The sequence below is a fragment of the Sorex araneus genome, chromosome 6, assembly GCF_027595985.1.
Source record: "Sorex araneus isolate mSorAra2 chromosome 6, mSorAra2.pri, whole genome shotgun sequence".
NCBI classification, from domain to species: domain Eukaryota; kingdom Metazoa; phylum Chordata; class Mammalia; order Eulipotyphla; family Soricidae; genus Sorex; species Sorex araneus.
In genome coordinates, this window is record NC_073307.1 from 71497318 (window position 1) to 71520370 (window position 23053).

Below are 23053 nucleotides of genomic sequence, written 5' to 3' on the forward strand. Positions count from 1 at the left end.
ATGCCAGAGCACCTGTAGTTTACTAACAATGCAGGTCTCCAAGTTAGATGGGGTTGCTGTCCAAAGGATCCCAATAGTCTAAAATCATATGTGTATGTTGCACATTCCAGAATAAATATATCCTACAGTTCTATGATGGCTTTCGAATCAGTGGCAAGGCAGTGGGGTCACCCGCTATGCTCAGAAGGTCCAAGGGCTACTTTCTGCTTTTAGGCTCACTGGGCCACAATGTGCTATTTCTGGTGGCTTGTTAAAGTGTAAATGAGGGAGCCAACCTCTAGCAAAGAGAGCTCCCCACTCTCTGCTCCATCCACCTGGACCACCACTTCCCCAGGAAATGTCCGGCTGGGTCATTTGTTTGTGAGTTTGTTGGAAGCACTTCAATGGCACAGACGTTCACATGCTGCCAGTGCTGGTAGTAGCCATCAAGCTGTACCTGAAGTTCACTTGCTGTGCGGATGGAGGATGATCCCTGTCACCTGATGTCTCATCGAGCCATGGACTTGGCTCAGCAAGGCCCTACTCTTTGCAGGAAAGAAATGTCAGTCCTAACCTTGGTACAAGCATTTTGAGTCCATCACCTTCCCGAGCAAAACAAAATTGCAGGAGGATGTGAAATGCGAAAGCAGAATATTTATAATGGGAAGTTTACTGTGAACCATGAAATGAGAGAACAAGAAAGGAAATTCATGCTTGAGAGAGAACTTGGCTTCTCCAGAGTAGAAAAGGAGAAGGAGAATGAGTGTTTGCAGGAGAACATGGGCCTGAAGAGCAGCCTGGAAGGCTTTCAGGAGGAGGGGACACGTGTGGGTGGTGGGGACTGAATCCACGTGCAAAGCAAGCACCCTCACCCCTCCACTATCTCTCCAACCCCTTTATTGTCACATCTCTAGTGACAAAACTTTCATTTCTAAAATACAACCAGTCATAAAACAACTAATTGATAGTTCAAAATACTGTTTTTCAGGGCCAGAGAGATAATGCAGTAGCTCAGGTGCTTGCCTAGCACGTGGGGTTCAGTCACCAGCACAAGAGTCCCCCTGAGTCTTGCTGGCAGTGAACCCTGTGTACACTCTAGAGCATTGCTGGGTGTGGCCCTCAAACAGAAGCAACAGAAAAATGTTTCCCCCCCAACCTATCCTGGAGTGAGCCCTGCATGGATGCCCGAGCACTGCTATTTGTGACTGAATAATAAAAAGAACCACCAAAGAAAACCTGCAAATATTGTAATGAAATTAAAGAAAATAGAGATTTCTTTGAAATATGAATTTCTCTAAGTCACAAAAGCAAAGCTGCCCTTTTTTCTCCATAATTGATACTGTTTGGTAGAATTTGGTTGTTCTAAACAGCAAGATAATCCATCCTCTCTTCTTTCCTGAGATGAAATTTATATTCAAAATGTCCTTTCATGCTTTGGAGCATTACTGTGACATTGAAAAAGACTTCAAAGTATTATATCTGCCAGCTAGGTATTGGTGTTGAAAACGTGTCTTCAAAGATCTGGGGATGTTGCTCGTGGAAGATTACTTGTCTTGCATGTGTGAGGGAGAGGGTTCAATCCTCAGGACTAAAAACATCAAACTGGAAAATAAACTTTTAAGGAGAATATTTTCCAGGGTTCCAAAATTTCTGTGTTTTACTAACAATACTGTTACTGTTTTTGGCATATCGAATATGCCACGGGTAGCTTGCCAGGCTCTACCGTGCAGGGGGGATACTCTGGTAGCTTGCCGGGCTCTCTGAGAGGGACGGAGGAATCGAACCACGTGCAAGGCAAATACCCCACCCACTGTGCTATCACTCCAGGGCAAGACTCACAATGGAGATGTTACTAGTGCCCACTGGAGCAATCGATGAACAATGGGACAACAATGCTACAGCGCTACTAACAATGCAACTCATTTCAGAGTAGATAGAGTTGTTGTCTTAAGGTTTATAATAACCTAAAAATGGTAGAATGTTTCAGAATCCCAGAGTAAATGTATTCTTCAGGTATCCAAATGACTTCAGGTATCCAAAGTCTTTTGGGATTTGGTTGGGTGCATACCAGTTATGTACGAATGGTCTGAGCTCTTGGAGTCTTTTTAGGCCTATGGGTGATTTTGTATGTTATATGTAATATAATAAATCTTTAATGTTTAAAAAGGTATTACTTTATGTTCCTGTAATCTCTCAATCTGCTTATTTAAAAAGCTTAAGGCAAAATATTTTACTTTTTTCCAGAATTTATGATCCAGGTGACTCAAACTCAGGCCTGTGAGGCAGGGAGGGAATCCTGGTTGGAATCACAAAAGTGCTGTTTAGGCTGGGTTGGAGCAGTCTTTTATTTTATTTTATTTTTTAATATTTGAAGGCATTTTTAAAAATTTTGTTTTGTTAATCTACTTATGTTTAATTTAATCTCCATGAGATACACAGTTACAAAGTTGTTCATGGAGGGTTTCAGTCCTACAATGTTCCAACACCCATCCCTTCACCCTTCACCAGTGTACATTTCCACCACCAATGACCCCATTTGTCCCTATTGCAATCCCCCCACTACTGCCTCTGTAGCAGGCAGTTTTCTTCTCTCTCACTCTCTCTCTCTCTCTCTCTCTCTCTCTCTCTCTCTCTCTCTCTCTCTCTCTCTGTCACTGATTTTCCTTTTACGCATTATAGTTTTCAATACAGATACTGAAATGTTATCATGGAAATTCCTTGATTCTCCCGTCAGCGCTCAGTTCTTTTTACTTTCTTTTTTTTTTTTGCTTCTTGGGTCACACCTGGCAATGCACAGGGGTTACCTCCTGGCTCTGCATTCAGGAATTACTCCTGGCGGTTCATAGTGGACCACATGGGATGCTGGGAATGGAACTCAGGTTGGCCACGTGAAAGGCAAATGCCCTATCTGCTGTGCTATTGCTCCAGCCCCCGCGCTCAGTTCTTGTCCAGAGTAATCATTTCCGACTGGAATTGTCCGACTGGTCACTTCTCTGTTCTACTAGGAGCAGTCCTTTAAAGAAGGAACACAGAGAAGTGTGTGCCCAAGCCTCAGGGACATCACTTGAGGAGACAAGACAGCTCTTCCGAAAGCACAGACATGGCTGTGCATCCTCTACAAGTGGTTTCTAGACAGTCTTAGAAATACTCTTGGAAATCAAGAGTTTTGTTAAAATAAGATTTTGTTTGGAAATTTTGAGAAAGGGACGAGAGATAGAGATAGAGAGACACAGAGTTAGAGACTGAGAGAGAACATACTCAAGAGAGAACGTGGGCTTCTCCAGAGTGGAGGGGGAGCCCAGCATACATCCCAGCGTAAGTCTGAACGTGTGAACTTGCACATCTCTAGAGGGGAGATGTGGGTGATGCATGCTCTCAACAGGGAGACATGCTCAGGGAGCAGATGTGCAGAAGGAGCAAGTCTTAGTGTTGTTTAATGGGAGCAGAAAAGTGTCTTTTTGTTTTGCTTTCATCTCTTGTGACATGTTGGCCACACCCAGTGTGCTCAGGTGCTACTTTACTTTTGGGGGGGTGGTTTTAGGCCACCCCACCCCTGTTCCAGGGATTGTTTTTGGCTTTCTGTTCAGAGGTTGCTCCCGAGATGCTTGGTGGGATCAATCCCTGTGAGCTGCAGGAAGGCTGAATTTCCTCAGCACTGTATTATGATATCTGGCCCAATTGTTTATGTTTTTTTCCAGATGCAGCTTTGATTCTACTCAAGGGAGGTTGCCCCTGACCTCTCCTAACATACTGTAAAGTTGGGGTAAATAGTTGGATTCAGGAGGCTCCCCTCAACACCACACACACACACACACACACACACAAAGCCAAAAAAACAAGTGTTCCTGGGCAGGTGGACTCAAAGTCTTGAGCACATGCTTGATTGAAGGAAGCGCTGCTTGGGATTTAATTGGGATCAGCTGCGGGGAATGTCAGTGTCTTAATCCCATGTCTTATCCCTCCCTCTCAGGCTGAGACACTTCCTGGGATAAGATTTAGAGTCGGGTGGGGATGAGGGCTGGAGCGATAGCACAGCAGAGAGGGTATTTGGTTTGCATGTGGCTGACCTGGGATGATTCCCAGCATCCCATATGGTCCCCTGAGCAGCTCCAGGAGTATTTCCTGAGTGTAGATAGGAGTAACCCCTGTGCATTTGCCGGGTATGACCCACAAAGAAAAAAAAAGAGATTTGGGGGTTTGGGGAGCATTTGCCTTGCATGTAACTGGGTTGGATCCCTGGAACCCCATATGGATCCCCAAGCATGGTCCGGTGTAATTTCTGAGCATCACTGGTGCGACCTCCAAAAAGCAAAATAATAATAATAATAATAATAATAATAATAATAAATAAAAGACTGAATCTTCAGATAAAGTTGAAAAGAATTGACTTGTTAAAAATACTATTTTCAATTACAAAAAAATATTGTCTTTCTTCATCTGGAAACTCCGTGATTTTGTGTAGTGTCCATGAACTTTGTTTCTTGTTCTGGGAGCCCTACTGGATACCCTAGAAACTGGTGGCATGTCAACTTTCAAATTCTGCACTGGCCCATGGGGGTTTAAAGTTTAGTTTAGGGATCTTGTTTACAATACTGTTGGTGATAGGATTTCAGAGATACACCTTCCCCTTCCCCTTCCCACCTTAGTTCCCCCCACCATTGTCCTCAGAGCCCGCCCCACCCTTCACCTTAGTTCCCCCCCAGTCATCCTTGTGTTAATCTTCCTACCAAAGACCAATTATTGGTTTCTGTTGCTTTGGGGGATTTTTTAAATTCCTCTACTGTGTTGCTTTATACCCTAAATATCAGAGGTATGTCTTTACCTGTTCCTCTCCAGATTCATCTACTTAGACACAAATGACATGATCTAATATTTTCTTAGAGACAAGTACTATTGCACTACGTATTTCTACCATAGTTTCTTGATCCAGATCCACTCACCTATTCTTAATCACTTGGGTTATTTTCAGATTTTGGCTACTGTGAACAGAGAAAAAAAGAATGAAATAAAGAATGAAAGAAAAGAAGGAAAGAAAGAAAGAGAAAGAAAGAAAGAAAGAAAGAAAGAAAGAAAGAAAGAAAGAAAGAAAGAAAGAAAGAAAGAAAGAAAGAAAGAAAGAAAAAAAGAAAGAAAGAAAGAAGGAGGAAAGAAAGGAAGAAAGAAAGGGAGAAAGAAAGAGAAAGAAAGAAAGAAAGAAAGAAAGAAAGAAAGAAAGAAAGAAAGAAAGAAAGAAAGAAAGAAAGAAAGAAAGAAAGAAAGAAAGAAAGAAAGAAAGAAAAAAAGAAAGAAAGAAAGAAGGAGGAAAGAAAGGAAGAAAGAAAGGGAGAAAGAAAGAGAAAGAAAGAAAGAAAGAAAGAAAGGAAGGAAGGAAGGAAGGAAGGAAGAAAGAAAGAAAGAAAGAAAGAAAGAAAGAAAGAAAGAAAGAAAGAAAGAAAGAAAGAAAGAAAGAAAGAAAGAAAGAAAGAAGCCCTATGAGAAAATGGAGGGAGTGACAAACAGAACCTTTCTAAGAAACTTTCTCAAAGAAGACACTCAAATGGCCAGGAGGTATATGAGAAAATTCTCTGTATCAGTAATTATCAGGGAAATGCAGTTAGAAACAACAGTGAAATATTCTCTTACACAGTGAGACTGACACACCTCAGAGAGAACCAAAGCATTTCAGTGTTGGTGTGGATGTGAGGCAAGGGACCCTCGCAGCCTGCTGCTAGGATGGCGACTGGCCCATCTTTTCGGAAAACAACACGGATGCTTCTCCAAAACTTAGGAATTAAGCTCCCATAGACCCGGCAAATCCACTGCTGAGCACCTACTCCAAGAGGACCCCCCCAAAGAAATCTATTGAGAAAAAACATTTGCATTCAACTGGGAGTTCCAATATCACAGATCTGCCAGGAGGTGGGGCCACAGCTGCCCCCCAACCCCCACCCCAGGTGTTGGATAACACTTTGCTGCTCCTGCAGGGATTTAAGGTTTACTGAGCCACTCCTACAACAGGGCAACTGAGACACAACGAATAATCCTATCTTGCTTTTCTCTTTCCTTTATGTCATTTATATGGTTTATTTAGCAATGATGCTATATTATGTCACATGGGAGTAACTGATTCCAAAATAATATTTACTCCTGGGCATTCGTATTTACTTCACTTAAGCCTCAGTTGCCCTTAGTTCCTAGCACTCCAAGAGCAGGGTCCCAATGAGGGCCTGATGGACCCAGCAAGCTGTGAGGTACCCTGGCATCGAAATGGGCCAGGCCAAGGACCATGATACTCAACTATAAGTTAAGAGCACCGTCATGGACAAACTCTGTCATGACCCAAAAGAAGTAACTGAATAAAGATCCTGCTGGGTTTTAGAAAGACAAACCTGGTCTGAGAACTTATTCTGGAATGTAAAGTGAGATGTCCTCAGGAAGAACCAAACTTTAAACTTGATATCTCTTACTATGATCATACAAAATGACATTGCTGGAAATATTATTAGAGGTAAATTTACTATGACTATTTAAGTGGATTGCTAGCTGAGCAAAGAAGAAAGCAACACACTCTGGATGGAATCCCGCCCTTGATCGGATCTCCTAGTAATCTGAAGCAATGTCCTTAGATGATTTTTGTCCTTGAGTTGATCTCCTGGAGGAGTGGTCTTAGCTCTCTTTGTTGATTGGATAATCTTCAACCCCACCTTTGTAGCCCCACCCTGCATGATTTCTTTCTGTGTTAAAAGATGCACAGGGGTTCATCTTGACTCTACACTCAGGAATTACTCTTGAGGTTGCTCAGGGAACCATAAGGAATGCTTGGAATTGAACCCGGATCAACCCCATGCAAGGCAAATGCCCTACCTACTGTGCTATCGCTCCAGCCCCCAATTTCTATATAAACTATGCTGTAAGGGACTGGGGGGTCAGAAGAAAAAGTTACAATGTGAGAAAAATAGTCACCGTAGAAATCAGGTCAAAAGCAACAGGGTAGGAGGTGGAAAAAGTCAAATAGTGAAGTTATGTGGCTAGAAGGTTGGGAGAAGTCAGAAGATTACAAGGTTGGCTCGGACAGAAGACAGAGAGCAAAGAGCACAGCAGCACTCATGGTTGGAAGTAAACTTCCCTTATAAAAATTCTTGCTTTCGAATTTCACACCTTCCTGCAATTCTGTTTTGCTCGGGAAGGCGCTGGACTCAAAATGCTCATACCAAGTTTAGGACTGGCATTTCTTTCCTGCAAAGAGCAGGGCCTTGCTGAGCTGAGTCCACAGTTCCCTGAGACATCAGGAGACAGGGATCATCTCCCATCCCTGCACAGCAAGTGAACTTCAAGTACAGCTTGATGGCTACTACCAGCACTGGCAGCATGTGAACGTCTGTGCCATTGAAGTGCTTCCAACATCTCAACAGTACTGACCCAGCGGATATTTCCTGGATGGAGCAGAGAGTGGGGAGCACTCTTTGCTAGAGGTTGGCTCCCTCATTTCCACTTTAATGAGACACCAGAAATAGCACTCTGTGGCAATTGAATATAAAAGCTAGGAGTGGCCCTTGGACCCTCTGAGCATAATCTGTGCCCCCACTGCCTGGGCACTCATTAGAAAGCTGTCATAGAACTGTAGAATGTATGCTGGGATGTGAAAGGTGCATCTGTGATTTTAGGCTATTTGGGTTCTTTGAACAGCAACCCCATCTAACTTGGAGACCTGCATGGTTAGTAAACTACAGGTGCTCTGGCATCCGGGAAAGTGTTTTCCTTTGAAGTTTGTTCTCCAGTTTTATATTTTCCGTGCATGGGACTGAACTCTGGCCCACACACAAGGAAGACAAATGAGCTACCAAGAGCAATATCCCCAGCCCCTTGAAGACACATTTTCAACAAGAACATATCTAGCAAGCAGATATGTCTTGCAGTACATTGCAATATCACAGTAATGCTCCAAGCATGAACGGATATTAGAAGTATAAATTTCTTCTAGGGAATGAAGAACAGAATGGATTTTCTTCTTGCTCAGAACAACAAAATCCCATGAAACAGTAACTTCTGGGAGGAAGATGACAACTTTGCTTTTGTGACTTACACAAGTTCAGATTTCAAAACTACCCATTTTCTTTCATTGCTTTTATAAAATTTCTCTGATTTCAATAATTATTTCATTAAAGAGTGAGCTTGGGCTGGAGTAGCACAGCGGGTAGGGCGTTTGCCTTGCATACGGCCGACCCGGGTTCGATTCCCAACATCACATTAGGTCCCCGAACATTGCCAGGAGTGATTACTGAGTTCAGAGCCAGGAGTAACCCCTGTGTATCGCCGGGTGTGACCAAAAAGGCAAAAAAAAAAAAGTGAGCTTAATGAGATTTATCATGACTAGTGTCAAATTACAAGGGTGGGTCTTGTGTGTTTCAATGAGTGACAAGATTATGTGGTCTGGCTGAGCATTGACCCCTATATAAAGAGTCCCCACACTGGGGTCTCTGTAGCACAGAGTCAAGACACTCTTCTCTGTTACCTCTGTGGGGACAGCAGCATCCAGAGGCAGCCTTCTTGTGCTTCCATTGCATGGTAAGTACTGGAGACAACTTTCTTTGGGTACTTGGTAATTATGTTACCATTATGTTATGAGTATTTGGGTACTTCATGAATATTTGAGTATTTCATGGGGAGGGAAGGCTATGTTGTTATGAATACGTGAATTCCCTGAATTTTAACTCATTGGTAACTGTGAGAGAAATTGTACATAGCTGTAAAAAATATTGAGGCCAGTTTCCTGCCGTAAGACCAGTGTGGTCCTATAGTAAATACCTAGATCATAGGTTTTGCTGCCAAATTTTATTCCTCTAGTTGTTTAAAAGGTCAAATGAACTATTATTTGCACTTGGGGAGAAAAGACTAATGTAGGCTGGACCTCAGTAAAGACAGCTGTGAGAAGTTCAGTTCATCAGACGGAAGGCAAGTGAATATTGGGGACAAAGGCATGCTACAGGGTGGGTGGGCAGTTGTGTTACAGAAGTCTGTCCAAGAAGCAGGACAAACTCTTGAGAGATTACAGGGAGAGCCAATTTTATTGACACAATTTAATTGACACATTTTAGCTAATGCTGAAATGGGCTGAGCCACATACAGTCTCAAAGAATTTCTATCAGTTAGATCCAGGATCCATGGAAACATTACTTTACACCTCACACATACAAAAGGGTTTCTAACATAATTGTTGACAAGTACACAGTTAGTACAATCTGGTAGATTCAGCGGTTAATAAAATGAGTTTCCTAGTCGCATATAGAACTTTCCTACTCATTTCTGTGACCTGGTCCTGTTCTGATCGCCCCCGTTCCACTCTGTTCTGGTGGGGATGCTGTGATTCCCGACTCGCTCATCTTCGCCTCGCTGCCAGAATAGATCACTCAGAGGTCCTGCCTCCAGTTCCCTGCTTCTGCCTCTATTTTTTCTTTTTCGTTTGCATGCGAATGAAGGATGACTTGTGTACTTTGTGGAGGCCTTGAGTAACAATGGGTACAGTGGATTTTCATGGCAAAATCCCAAGGAATTGATCAGTCTAGTGCAAGGCCCTGTGAAGTTGCCCTGAGAGCTCGAACCTGGGACCCAGCGCTGGGGCGACAGTTCACAGGCTGCAGCACGTGCTCTGCAGAGCTCCAGGTCCCAGTCCCGGCACCACGGGCCCCCCCCCCTCCCCGTGAAGACTCACAAGGGGGAGCCCTGCAGTCCTGTCTTGGGGTCACAATGTCGATGTGGTATGTCCTCCGCAAGACAATCACATTAGAAAATTTGTGCTTGGGAAGAGCACGCCAACACTGACACACTGGCTGACTCCGGTCAGGCCACGCTGCTGTGTTCGGTGCCTAGGGCTCTGCTCCTCTCAGGGCATTTCCAAAACAGGCCAGTTATCCCAAACCAGCAGTGCTATTGGGAGAGGGGGAGGGGCAGTAATCACATCTAGAGATGGAGCCTGCCTCACGGAATCCATTTTATTGACTATCGCCTTTTTCTGGAAGGTGGAGTGCGTGATTCTCAGGATTTTCAGAAGAGTGAGCAGATCTGCATTCTGGTGCAAAGGATGGGGAACTGCCTCCAAACCTGCAGATCCAGTGACCCCTCGGACACCGAGTCTCAGTCCAGTCAGCTTTCATCTGAGACGGTCCCAAGCCCGGACCAGTTGCTCCTGAGAGACCTGCCAGCAGCCCAGCGGAGTCCGGCAGATTTAGATCGAGCCCAGCGACTCAGGTGCCGGCGCTGTCTTCCCGTTGGCGTCTACGTGAGCGGAGAAGCTGCAGCGGGAAGGACCCGGGACTGTGCCATCTGTTTGCTGGACTTTGTGGACGGAGACCACATTCGGACTCTGCCCTGCAAGCACTTCTTCCACCTGGACTGCATCGGGAAATGGCTGATGACATCCTCCACGTGTCCCTGCTGCAGGCTGTCTGTGTAGTGGGCTAGAGAAGACCTAGGCGGAGACACAGGACAGGGTGGAAGTGCCACAACCCTGATTCCAACCCCCTTAGCCCCCCTCCCGTCCAATCTCCGTGGCAAGTAATGGTGTCCTGACCACTGCCACGTAACTCTCCTGAGTCCCGCCGAGGAAGGAATAGCCCTGAACACTGATGTGGCCTCCGCAATAAAATTCTAGAATAAATTCAACCTTCTGGGAGTCTTCTTTGATGTGAAGTGTAACAATACTTCTGCAGTTTTTATCATTTGTCATTGATCTCAAAGGGACAAGGTGTCAGAAGGAAGACATTCTGTGTGTTTTTTAAAATTCCTTACTGTTGCAGATTTGAGGATAATCAAATAACTGTAGATATGCCATAGAAATGCCTCTGGAGCCCACCCCAGGCTGTTTCATCTAGGGCAACCAGAGGCTGATGGGTGCATTCCACGCCCCACCCCAGCAGAGCCCCTGCAGCGAAAGACCTCTAGAACTCAGTCCTGTCATGCTCATGGCTGCTCTCCACAAGGTCAGGCGAACTTCCCCCATTAGTGAATCTGCAGTGTAACTACATTTTAAATCTTAGAATTCTAGAGCGTGCGCTGTGACCTCCCATACTTTACATCACTGATATACCAAGTGTAGCACACCACCTTTGATGGGGTCTATGCTAGAAGGCAACCAATCTTAGGGGAAAATATATGTATGTATATATATACATATATATATACACACACACAAACATATATAAGCACATAAGGTTCAATCTTTAAATTGTTAGTAATCTTTTATAGAAGGGCATAATGGCTTTTGGATGAAATAATACAGTCTTCACACACTTTCCTCTAAGAAAACATTTTCCAAATATTGTTAGCAAATTATTCATAACTAGCAATACAAAAATATTATTTTGGTTCTGCTTGGGGGCAGGGCTTGGTGTTTGGGATGGAAACATTGGAAATATGGCGGTGAGAGGGTGGAATGGTGGTAGAATTTTTCCATATGGTCGCCAAGCCCAACCAGTGATTTTGTAGTGCAAAACCAGGAGGAAGCCCTAAGCAATTCCAGGTGTCACTCAAGAAAATGAACAAAAATTTTTGTAAACACATACAGATATAAATGTGTGTAACCTTATCCAAGTATAATTATATATGTTTTATTTCTGCAGAGCTCCTGCCTTACTCCTGGTCTAAACTCAACATTACTTTTGGCTTGACTCAGGGGACCATATGTGGTGTTGGGAATTGATCCGGTTTTCATCACATACAAGGGTACCCCATTGTGCTAATGCTCCGGCTCCAATGTATAGTTACACCCTATTCCATTATTTAAGAATTGTGCGAAGTGCTATAGCAGTTGTACCTTATACTTTTAAATTTAGGAAGAACATAAATGACTTTTTCTTAACTAAAATTGTTTTCTTCCCCCCATTTTTTTGATCTTCAGGTAACTAAAACTTACATTTTGGGTCTGTCAACTAAAATAAAAGCAAATGTTTCCATAGATCTTTCAAAATGCACATTTTTTAATTGATAATCTGGTGAGTATATTTGAGTACCATATATGTTAAGGGATGATATCCAAAAGTTGATTTACACAACTCAACAATACAAAAGAAGTTTAAAAATGGGCAGAAAAAAACTGTACAGATACTTCTCCAATAAGGTATACAGATGGCCCATAGAAACATAAAAGTAAAAGCTCTACTCACTCATTATTAGGGAAATACAAATCAAAATTACTATGAAATATCTTTCCAAAGTGGTGAGAATGAGTTGGGTTTTTTTTAATTTTTAATTTTTTAAAATTTTATTGAATCACTGTGAGATAGTTACAAGCTTTCATGTTTGGGTAACAATCACACAATGATCAAACACCCATCCCTCCACCAGTGCTCATTCCCCACCACCAATATACCCGGTATACCCACCCCTTTCCCACCCTGCCCCTGCCTCCATGGCAGACAATATTCCCCATACTTTCTCTCTACTTTTGGGCATTATGGCTTGCAACACGGGCACTGAAAGGTCATCATGTTTGGTCCATTATCTACTTTCGGCATGCATCTCCCATCCCAACTGATTCCTCCAGCCATCATTTTCTTAGTGATCCCTTCTCTATTCCATCTGCCTTCTCCCCTCCACTCATGAAGCAGTTCCAGCTATGGGGCAATCCTCCTGGCCCTTATATCTACCGTCCTTGGGTGTCAGCCTCATGTGATGTTAAAATACACAATTCTTGAGGACCCTCCAGACCCTGTGCCCATCCCCACACCTCTCTGCTAGCTCCTCAACTGTGTCGCCCCTGTCCTGAAGATAATCTGCCCACCAGGAACTCCTACTTTTCCGCTTCGAACGGCTCCCAGGTGGGCCCTGCCACCACCACCCCCCGGCCCTCCCAGGACCCTCCAGACCCTGTGCCCATCCCCATGCCTCTCTGCTCGCTCCCCAACTGCGTCGCCCCTGTCGTGTACTGAGCACTGCCAGTGTCCCAAGTGGTTACTGTGGGTGTGGCCTGTATCTCAAGGGGCGTGGTCTCAAAAGGGGTATGGCTTCCTGCCGGAGCAGCAACAGCTATTATTTTTTTAGCATAATCTGTATAACCTGTTCCTTTGAAAAATACCCTGGCCATCCCAATCACTCTATGTCAGTAGTATATTAGCTTATTCTCCCTTCACAAAAACTATCCGTGAACAATAGAAACTTTGCAAGGAGAGCATATACTTAAACCTTCACTAGAGGCCCCACATAAATCAGGATGAATGCCTGAGAGTAAGGAAGAATTCTAGAATAGGTACAAGGCTACCATTATCAGTTTATCGCAAACAGAACCCCTCCTCCCCTAGCAAGAGGGAATAGAGATAGACAACTAGAATGTTTCAACTCTATACTTCCATACCAATATGAAGAAACAGCGAAAATCCCCTCCACGACGAGAGGATGAAGAAAAGATTCCTGAAGCCTCAACAGGGGCTACCCACCTATACAAACTTTCAGAAAAAGAATTCAGAGAGGAAATCTTGAGGAGAGTAGATGAGTACCAAGCAACCATGGAACAGACATCCAATAAACTAAGGGAGGATATAAATGAAGCATTGGAGCGGTCCACCAAGAAAATGCAGGAAGAAATGAGAGCAGAAATTTCAAAGTTACGAACGGAAGTCACACAAATAAAGGAATAGGTAGATGAATTAAAAATCTCAGTAGGAGCCCTCAACAGTAGAATGACTACAGCCGAAGACAGAATCAGCGAGCTCGAAGATGAGCTGCACAAAGCTTGTAGGCAACAAAAAATAATGGCAAAAGACCTCAAAATGGCACTAGAGCAAATCCGAGTCCTAGGGGATGACCTTAAGAAGAATAATATAAGAATCATTGGAGTACCAGAAGCACAGGGAAGTAACCCCAATGAAAAAAGCACAGTGAAAGACATCATTGCTAAGAAATTTCCACAGCTGGAGGAGGCAGGCATCCAAATCCAAGGAGCCCTAAGAGTACCAGCAAAAAGAGACCCGAATAAAAAAACTCCAAGGCACATCATAGTCAGAATGATGGATACTGTGGATAGAGACACAATACTGCAACCAGCAAGGTCAAAGAAGGAAATCACTTACAAAGGAGCACCCCTTAGATTCACAGCAGACCTATCAGAGGAAACCCTCCGAGCCTGAAGACAATGGTGGGACATAGTGAAAAAACTCAATGAAGTGAACGCATCACCAAGAATACTTTATCCGGCTAAATGCTCACTCAAACTCGAAGGAATCTTACACTATTTCTCAGATAAACAACATCTCAGGAACTTCATAGACTCAAAACCAAACTTAAAAGAAGGACTAAAGGGGCTATTGTAAAACAAGGAAGAACCCCACAAGAACAACAAACCCCAAAGGAAGATGACACAAAACCTCATGACAATAATCTCTCTCAATGTCAACGGCCTAAATGCACGAATTAAGAGACACAGAGTGGCAAAATGGATCCGGAAACTAAACCCAACATTCTGCTGCCTGCAAGAAACACACCTGAACATTCAGAACAAACACAGACTCAAAGTCAAAGGATGGAAAACAATCCTGCAGGCAAATAACTCCCTCAAAAAAGCTGGGGTGGCCATACTAGTATCTGACAACATAGATTTCAGGTTGAAAAAGATTCGAAGGGACAGTGAAGGTTATTTCCTATTTATCAAGGGATATGTACAACAGAAAGAAATGACACTCTTAAACGTATATGCACCTAATGAGCTATCGGCTAACTACTTAAAACAACTCCTAACAGACTTTAAAGAGGACATTGCTAGCAGCACAATAATAGTTGGAGTCTTCAACACTGTCTAGTCACCTCTAGCTAGATCGACAAGAACAAAAGTCAGCAAGGAAACACTGACTCTGAAAGAAGAAATGGAAGAGAGAGGCCTAATAGACTTATACAGGGCTTGATACCCCAAAAAGAAATAATACACATTCTTTTCCAGTGCACATGGAACATTTTCCAAGATAGATCATGTACTGGGCCACCAAAAATACCTCAATAGAATCAGAAAAATAGAAACCGTATCAACTATCTTTTCAGACCACGATGCACTGAAGATAGAAGTAAATCAACACTTGGAAAGTAAACAGCTTGGTGTTGAACAATGAGTGGGTCAGGAAGGAAATCAAGGAAGAAATCAAGAGATACCTCCAAACAAACAACAATAAAGACACGAGCTACCAAAACCTATGGGACACAGCTAAAGCTGTGTTAAGGGGAAAATTTATAGCTCTGCAAGCATTCCTTAGGAAAAAAGAAAGGGCATACATAGATATCTTGACTTCACAGCTCAAGATCTTAGAAAAGGACCAGAAAAAGGAACCCAAATCTGACCGAAGGAAAGAAATAATAAAACTTAGAGTGACATGAAACCCAGAAAACAATCCAAAAGGTCAATGAAACCAAGAGCTGGTTCTTTGAGAAAATAAACAAGATTGATAAACTGCTAGCAAGACTCAAAAAGAAAGAGAGAGAGAGAACCCTAATAAACCGAATCAGAAATGAAAAGGGAAATATCACGACAGAAGCCAAGGATATTCAAAAGATCATCAGAGACTACTTTGAAAGCCTGTATGCCACGGAACAAGAGAACCTAAAAGAAGTGGATGAATTCCTTGATTCCTACAATCTCCCAAGACTGAACCAAGAAGACCTGGAATACCTGAATAGACCCATTAATATCAAGGAAATCTAAACTGTAATCAAAAGTCTCCCCAAAAACAAAAGCCCAGGTCCAGACGGATACACTGGCGAATTCTTCCAAACATTTAAAAAAGACCTGTTCCCAGTTCTCCTCAAGGTTTTCCAGGAAATTGAAAAAACAGAAACCCTCCCAAACAGTTTCTATGAGGCACATATCTCCCTAATACCAAAAGCAAACAAAGACACCACAAAAAAGAAAACCATAGACCAATATCCCTGATGAAAACCAATGCAAAGATCCTCAACAAAATATTAGCAAATAGAATCCAACAACTCATTAAAAAGATCATACACCATGAACAAGTGGGATTCATCCCGGGGATGCAAGGATGGTTTAACATTCGAAAATCAATCAACATAATCCATCATATCAACAAAAGTAAAGATAAAAACCATATGATCATATCAACAGATGCAGAGAAAGCATTTGACAAGATCCAACATCCGTTCATGGTCAAAACTCTCACCAAAATGGATTTTGGAGGTACTTTCCTCAAGATAGTCGAAGCCATTTACCACAAGCCTACGGCAAGCATTATCCTCAATGGGGAAAAGCTAAGGGCCTTTCATCTAAGATCAGGGACAAGACAAGGATGTCTACTCTCACCCCTGCTGTTCAATATAGTACTGGAAGTACTTGCGATAGCTGTTAGGCAAGAAAAATATATTAAGTGCGTCCAGGTAGGAAAAGAAGAAATCAAATTCTCACTATTTGCAGACGATATGATACTATATCTAGAGAAGCCTAAAACTTCTAAGAAACTCTTAGAAACAATAGACTTATACAGTAAAGTTGCAGGCTATAAAATCAATACCAAAAATCCATGGTCTTCCTATTTTCAAACAATGAGACAGAGGAAAGGGACATGAAAAAAGCAGTCCCATTCACAATTGTGCCCCAGAAAATCAAGTACCTTGGAATCAGCTTAACTAAAGAAGTAAAGGACCTCTACAAAGAAAACTATAAAATGCTACTCCATGAAATAAAAGAGGACATGAGGAAATGGAAACATTTCCCTATCCCTTGCTCATGGATAGGGAGAATCAACATTGTCAAAATGGCAATACTCCCTAAAGCATTATACAGATTCAACACAATCCCTATAAGGATACCCATAAAATTCTTCAAAGAAATGGATCAACTAATCCTGAAATTCATATGGAACAACAAATGCCCACGGATAGCTAAAACAATTCTTGGGGAAAAGATAATGGGAGGCATCACCCTCCCCAACCTTAAACTTTACCACAAAGCGGTAACAATTAAAACAGCATGGTACTGGAACAAAGGCAGAACCGCAGACTAGTGGAACAGGGTAGAATATCCCTACACACAACCTCAAATGAATGATCATCTAATCATTGGTAAAGGAGCAAGAAATGTGAAGTGGAACAAGGAAAGTCTCTTTAACAAATGGTGCTGGCATAATTGGACAACCACGTGCAAAAGAATGGGCTTAGACCTCGACCTGACACCATGCACAAAAATCAGATCAAAATGAATTAAAGATCTCAACATCAGACCACAATCCATAAGGTACATTGAAGACAAGGTTGGCAAAACCCTCCATGATATTGAAGCTACAGGTATCTTCAAAGATGACACACAACTGACCAACTAAGTGGAAACAGAGATAAACAAATGGGACTATATTAAACTAAGGAGCTTCTGCACCGTAAAAGATACAGTGACCAAAATACAAAGGCAATCTTCAGAATGGGAAAGGATATTCACCCAATACCCATCTGATAAGGGGTTGATATCAAGGGTATATAAAGCACTGGATGAACTCTACAAGAACAAAACATCCAACCCCATCAGAAAATGGGGCGAAGAAATTAACAGAATTTTTTTTAAGAAGAGATACGAATGACCAAAAGGCACATGAAAAAATGCTCTGCATCACTAATCATCAGGGAGATGCAGATCAAAACAACTATGAGATACCACCTCACACCACAGAGAATGGCACACATCCAAAAGAATAAAAGCAACTGCTGTTGGAGAGGATGTGGGGAGAAAGGGACCCTTCTACACTGCTGGTGGGAATGCCGACTGGTTCAGCCCTTTTGGAAAACAATATGGATGCTTCTCAAAAAATTAGAGATTGAGTTTCCCCATAAGGTACATTGAAGACAAGGTCGGCAAAACCCTCCACGATATTGAAGATAAAGGTATCTTCAAAGATGACACGGAACTAAGCAATCTAGTAAACACAGAGATCAACAAATGGGACTACATCAAACTAAAAAGCTTCTGCACCGCAAAAGATACAGTGATCAGAATACAAAGACTATCTTCAGAATGGGAAAGGATATTTACACAATACCCATCAGATAAGGGGTTGATATCAAGGGTATATAAAGCACTGGTTGAACTCTACAAGAAGAAAACATCCAACCCCATCAAAAAATGGGGCAAAGAAATGAACAGAAACTTTCCCAAGGAAGAGACACGAATGGCCAAAAGGCACATGAAAAAGTGCTCTACATCACTAATCATCAGGGAGATGCAGATCAAAACAACCATGAGATCCCAGCCTGCTCCGCGGCCCTGAGCACCCCGGGCTTCCCTCCCCTCCGGACTGCCGGCCGAGTGGCCAGCACGCCACCCCCAGCACGTTGACCAGTGTCGGGTTGTGGGAAAGGGGCGTGGCCTAACCACTAGGGGCGTGGTCTAAGAAAAGTGGGCTTGGCCTCATTGCCGGCCGGCCAAAGCTCACCCGGCGGCAAGTAGTTTCCTCCACATCCTATCCAAGACTAACATCCTAGCGATTCGCAAGCAGTAGGACAATAAAACACAAGACTTCACATAAGACCTGAAGGAAACATCTCAGTAGGAGACCAGGTTCTACAACCGGCAAGTAAAAAGCCAACCACTATTAACTGAGCCTATCCACAATCCTTTTTTGCAACAAAAGGAAACAGGGACACTCATCATCAAGGGCCCTCTTTCATATCACCACAAACAACATGAAGAAACAGCGAAAATCCCCATTGCAACCAGAGGACGATCAAAGGAGTCCGGAAACCTCAATGGGCGCTTCCTACAAACTTGACCTCTCTGAGAAAGAATTCAGAGTTGAAATCCTCAACATGTTCAATGAACTCAATGCAAAGATGGACAACTTCAAGGAAGACCTGGCGGAAACAATACAACAGACAGCCGACAAAATACGGGAAGAAATGAGAGCAGAAATAAAAAACCTTCAAAAAGAAATGAAGGATTCCATACATGAAATCAAAAACTCTCTGGCTTCCCTCAACAATAGGATGACTGCAGCCGAAGACAGAATCAGTATGCTTGAAGATGAGCTACAAGAGGCCTACAGGCAACATCAAACCATGGCAAGAGACCTCAAAATAGCTCTAGCCAGAATCAGAGTCCTAGCGGATGAATTCAAGAGGAACAACATTAGAATCATTGGACTACCAGAACCACAGGGAACCAACCCCAACGAAAAAGACACAGTCAAACAAATCATTGCTGAAAACTTCCCACAGCTGGACAATGCAGGCATCCAGATTCAAGGCGCCTGAAGAGTGCCAGCTAAAAGAGATCCGAACAGAAAAACCCCAAGACATATCATAGTTACAATGATGGACATCTTCCAGAGAGACACAATACTCCAAGCAGCAAGGTCCAAGAAGGAAATTGCATACAAAGGAGCACCCCTTAGGCTCACAGCAGATCTATCAGAGGAAACCCTCCAAGCTCGAAGGCAATGGTGGGATATAGTGAAAAAACTCAATGAAATCAACGCTTCACCAAGAATACTTTATCCGGCTAAACTCTCGTTCAAACTAGAAGGAATCATACACTACTTTGGGGATAAACAACAGCTCAGGAACTTCATAGACTCAAAACCAAACCTAAAAGAAGCACTAAAGGGGCTTTTGTAAGACAAGAACAACCCCTACAAGCACAACAAACCATTGCAGAAAGACGTCACAAAATCCCGTAACAATAATCTCCCTTAATGTCAATGGTCTGAATTCACCAATTAAGAGACACAGACTGGCAAAATGGATTCAGAGACTCAACCCAACATTCTGTTGCCTGCAAGAAACACATCTGAATAGCCAGAACAAACACAGACTCAAAGTCAAAGGATGGAAAACAATCCTGCAAGCAAACAACTCCCTCAAGAAAGCCGGGGTGGCTTTACTAGTATCGGACAACATAGACTTCAGGTTGAAAAAGATTAGAAGGGATAGTGAAGGCCACTTTTTATTAATCAAGGGATGTGTACATCAGGAAGAAATCACACTCCTAAATGTCTACGCACCCAATGAGGGACCAGCTAAATACCTACAACGGCTGCTAAGAGACCTCGAGAAGGACATCTCGAGCAACACAATAGTAGTTGGAGACTTCAACACCGCACTGTCTCCTCTGGACAGATCTAGAAGATTAAAACTCACCAATGAAATACTGGCTTTGAAGGAAGAAATAGAAGAGAGAGGGCTAATAGATCTATACAGGGCTTTATATCCCAAAAAAAAGGAATACACATTCTTTTCCAGTGCACATGGAACATTTTCCAGAATAGACCATGCGCTGGGCCACACAACATACCTCAACAGAATCAACAAGATAGACATTGTACCAGCTATCTTTTCAGACCATGATGCACTGAAGATAAAACTTAACTGTGGACAGATGCAGAAAACCAAATCAAACACCTGGAAATTAAATAGCTCGATATTGAACAATGAGTGGGTCAGGAAGGAAACCGAGGAAGAAATCAAAAGGTACCTGGAAACAAATGAGAATGAAAACACGAGCTACCAGAACCTGTGGGACGCAGCTAAAGCCATTTTAAGGGGAAAATTTATAGCTCTGCAAGCATATCTCAGGAAGGAAGAAAGGGCCCACATAAATAACTTGACTTCACAGCTCAAGACCTTAGAAAAGGACCAACAAAAGGAGCCAAAACCAGGCAGAAGGAAAGAGATAATAAAACTTAGAGCAGAAATTAATGACATGGAAACCCAAAAGACAATCCGGAAGATCAATGAAACCAAGAGCTGGTTCTTCGAGAAAATAAACAAGATTGATAAACCACTAGCAAGACTCACAAAGAAAGAGAGAGAGAGAACCCTTATAAGCCGAATCAGAAATGAAAAGGGGGACATCACAACAGAAACCAATGAAATTCAAAAGATCATCAGAGACTACTTTGAAAATCTCTATGCCACGAAACAAGAGAACCTAGAAGAAATGGATAAATTCCTCGACTCCTATAATCTCCCAAGGCTGAACCAAGAAGACCTGGAGTACCTGAATAGTCCAATTAACATCAAGGAAATTGAAATTGTAATCAAAAGTCTCCCCAAAAACAAAAGCCCAGGTCCAGACGGATTCACTAGTGAGTTCTTCCAAACATTTAAACATTAAACATTGCCAGTCCTTCTCAAGCTCTTCCAGGAAATTGAAGAAACAGATACCCTCCCTAACAGTTTCTATGAAGCTCATATCTCCCTAATACCAAAAGCAAACAAAGACACCACAAAAAAAGAAAACTACAGGCCAATATCCCTGATGAACACAGATGCAAAAATTCTCAACAAAATATTAGCAAATAGAATTCAACAACTCATCAAAAAGATCATACACCACGACCAAGTGGGATTCATCCCGGGGATGCAAGGATGGTTTAACATCCGGAAATCAATCAACATAATCCACCATATCAACAAAAGAAAAGATAAAAATCATATAATCATATCAATAGATGCAGAGAAAGCATTTGACAAGATCCAGCATCCGTTTATGATGAAAACACTAGCCAAAATGGGTATAGAAGGGACCTTCCTCAATATAGTCAAAGCCATTTATCACAAGCCTATGGCAAGCATTGTCCTCAATGGGGAAAAACTAAGAGCCTTCCCTCTGAGAACAGGGACGAGACAAGGATGCCCACTCTCTCCACTTCTGTTCAATATAGTACTGGAAGTACTTGCAATAGCGATTAGGCAAGAAAAAGACATTAAGGGCATTCAGGTAGGAAAGGAAGAAATCAAGCTCTCACTATTCACAGATGATATGATACTATACTTAGAGAACCCTAAAACCTCTACCAAGAAACTCCTAGAAACAATAGACTCGTACAGTAAAGTTGCAGGCTATAGAATCAATATCCAAAAGTCCATGGCTTTCCTATATGCAAATAATGAGAGAGAAGAAAGTGACCTGAGAAAAGCAATCCCATTCACAATTGCGCCTCAAAAAATCAAATACCTCGGAATCAGCTTAACAAAGGAGGTAAAGGACTTGTATAATGAAAACTATAAAACACTACTTCAGGAAATAAAAGAGGACATGAGGAAATGGAAAGACATCCCCTGCTCATGGATTGGAAGAATTAATATTGTCAAAATGGCAATTCTCCCCAAAGCATTGTACAAATTCAATGCGATCCCTATAGGGATACCCTTGACATTCTTCAAAGAAATTGAGCAAGCGCTCCTGAAATTCATATGGAACAATAAGCCCCCACGAATAGCTAAAGCAATCCTTGGGAAAAAGAAAATGGGAGGAATCAACCTCCCCAACTTCCAACTCTACTACAAAGCGGTAGTCATTAAAACAGCATGGTACTGGAACAAAGGCAGAGCGGCAGACCAATGGAACAGGGTTGAATACTCTGACATACACCCCCAAATATATGATCATCTAATCTTTGATAAGGGAGCAAGAAATGTGAAGTGGAGCAAGGAAAGCATGTTTAACAAATTGTGCTGGCAAAACTGGACGGCTACATGCAAAAAAAATGGGCTTAGACCTCCATCTATCACCATGTACGAAAATCAGATCAAACTGGATTAAAGACCTCAACATCAGACCAGAATCCCTAAGGTACATTGAAGATAAGGTCAGCAAAACCCTCCATGACATTGAAGCCAAAGTTATCTTCAAAGCTGACACGCCACTGGCTAAGCTAGTGAAAACAAAGATAAATAAATGGGACTATCTCAAACTAAGAAGCTTCTGCAACTCAAAAGAAACAGTGACCAAAATACAAAGACAGTCTACAGAATGGGAAAGGATATTTATGCAGTACCCATCAGATAAAGGGTTGATATCAAGGATGTGAAATGCACTGGTTGAACTCCACAAGAGGAAAACTGCCAACCCAATCAAAAAATGGGGTGATGAAATGAACAGAAACTTTCCCAAAGAAGAAATCCGAATGACTCAGAGGCACATGAGAAAATGTTCAACATCACTAATCATGAGGGAGATTCAGATCAAAACAACAATGAGATATCATCTCACACCACAGAGACTGGCCCACATCCCCAAAAACAAAAGCAACCGGCGTGGATGTGGGGATGTGGGGATGTGGGGATGTGGGGATGTGGGGAGAAAGGGACTCTCCTTCACTGCTGGTGGGAATGCCGACTG

At 42.5% G+C, this 23053-nt stretch overlaps 1 protein-coding gene across 1 annotated transcript; it reads left to right on the forward strand.

The window, feature by feature from the left end:
- The first annotated feature begins 617 nt into the window (after positions 1-617).
- On the forward strand, positions 618-10408 carry LOC105942776 (RING finger protein 11-like). Its single transcript, XM_012931682.1, has 2 exons — positions 618-804; positions 9975-10408. Exons 1-2 carry the CDS (start codon positions 618-620, stop codon positions 10406-10408), a joined length of 621 nt encoding a protein of 206 aa, XP_012787136.1.
- The last annotated feature ends 12645 nt before the right edge of the window (positions 10409-23053 follow it).

Bases quoted from the DNA above. Each gene is read 5' to 3' on its own strand.
- LOC105942776 (XM_012931682.1), top strand. From the start codon at position 618: ATGCGAAAGCAGAATATTTATAATGGGAAGTTTACTGTGAACCATGAA. The intron at 805-9,974 runs GTGTGGGTGGTG...TTTTTCTGGAAG, and splicing joins CTTTCAGGAGGAGGGGACAC to GTGGAGTGCGTGATTCTCAG.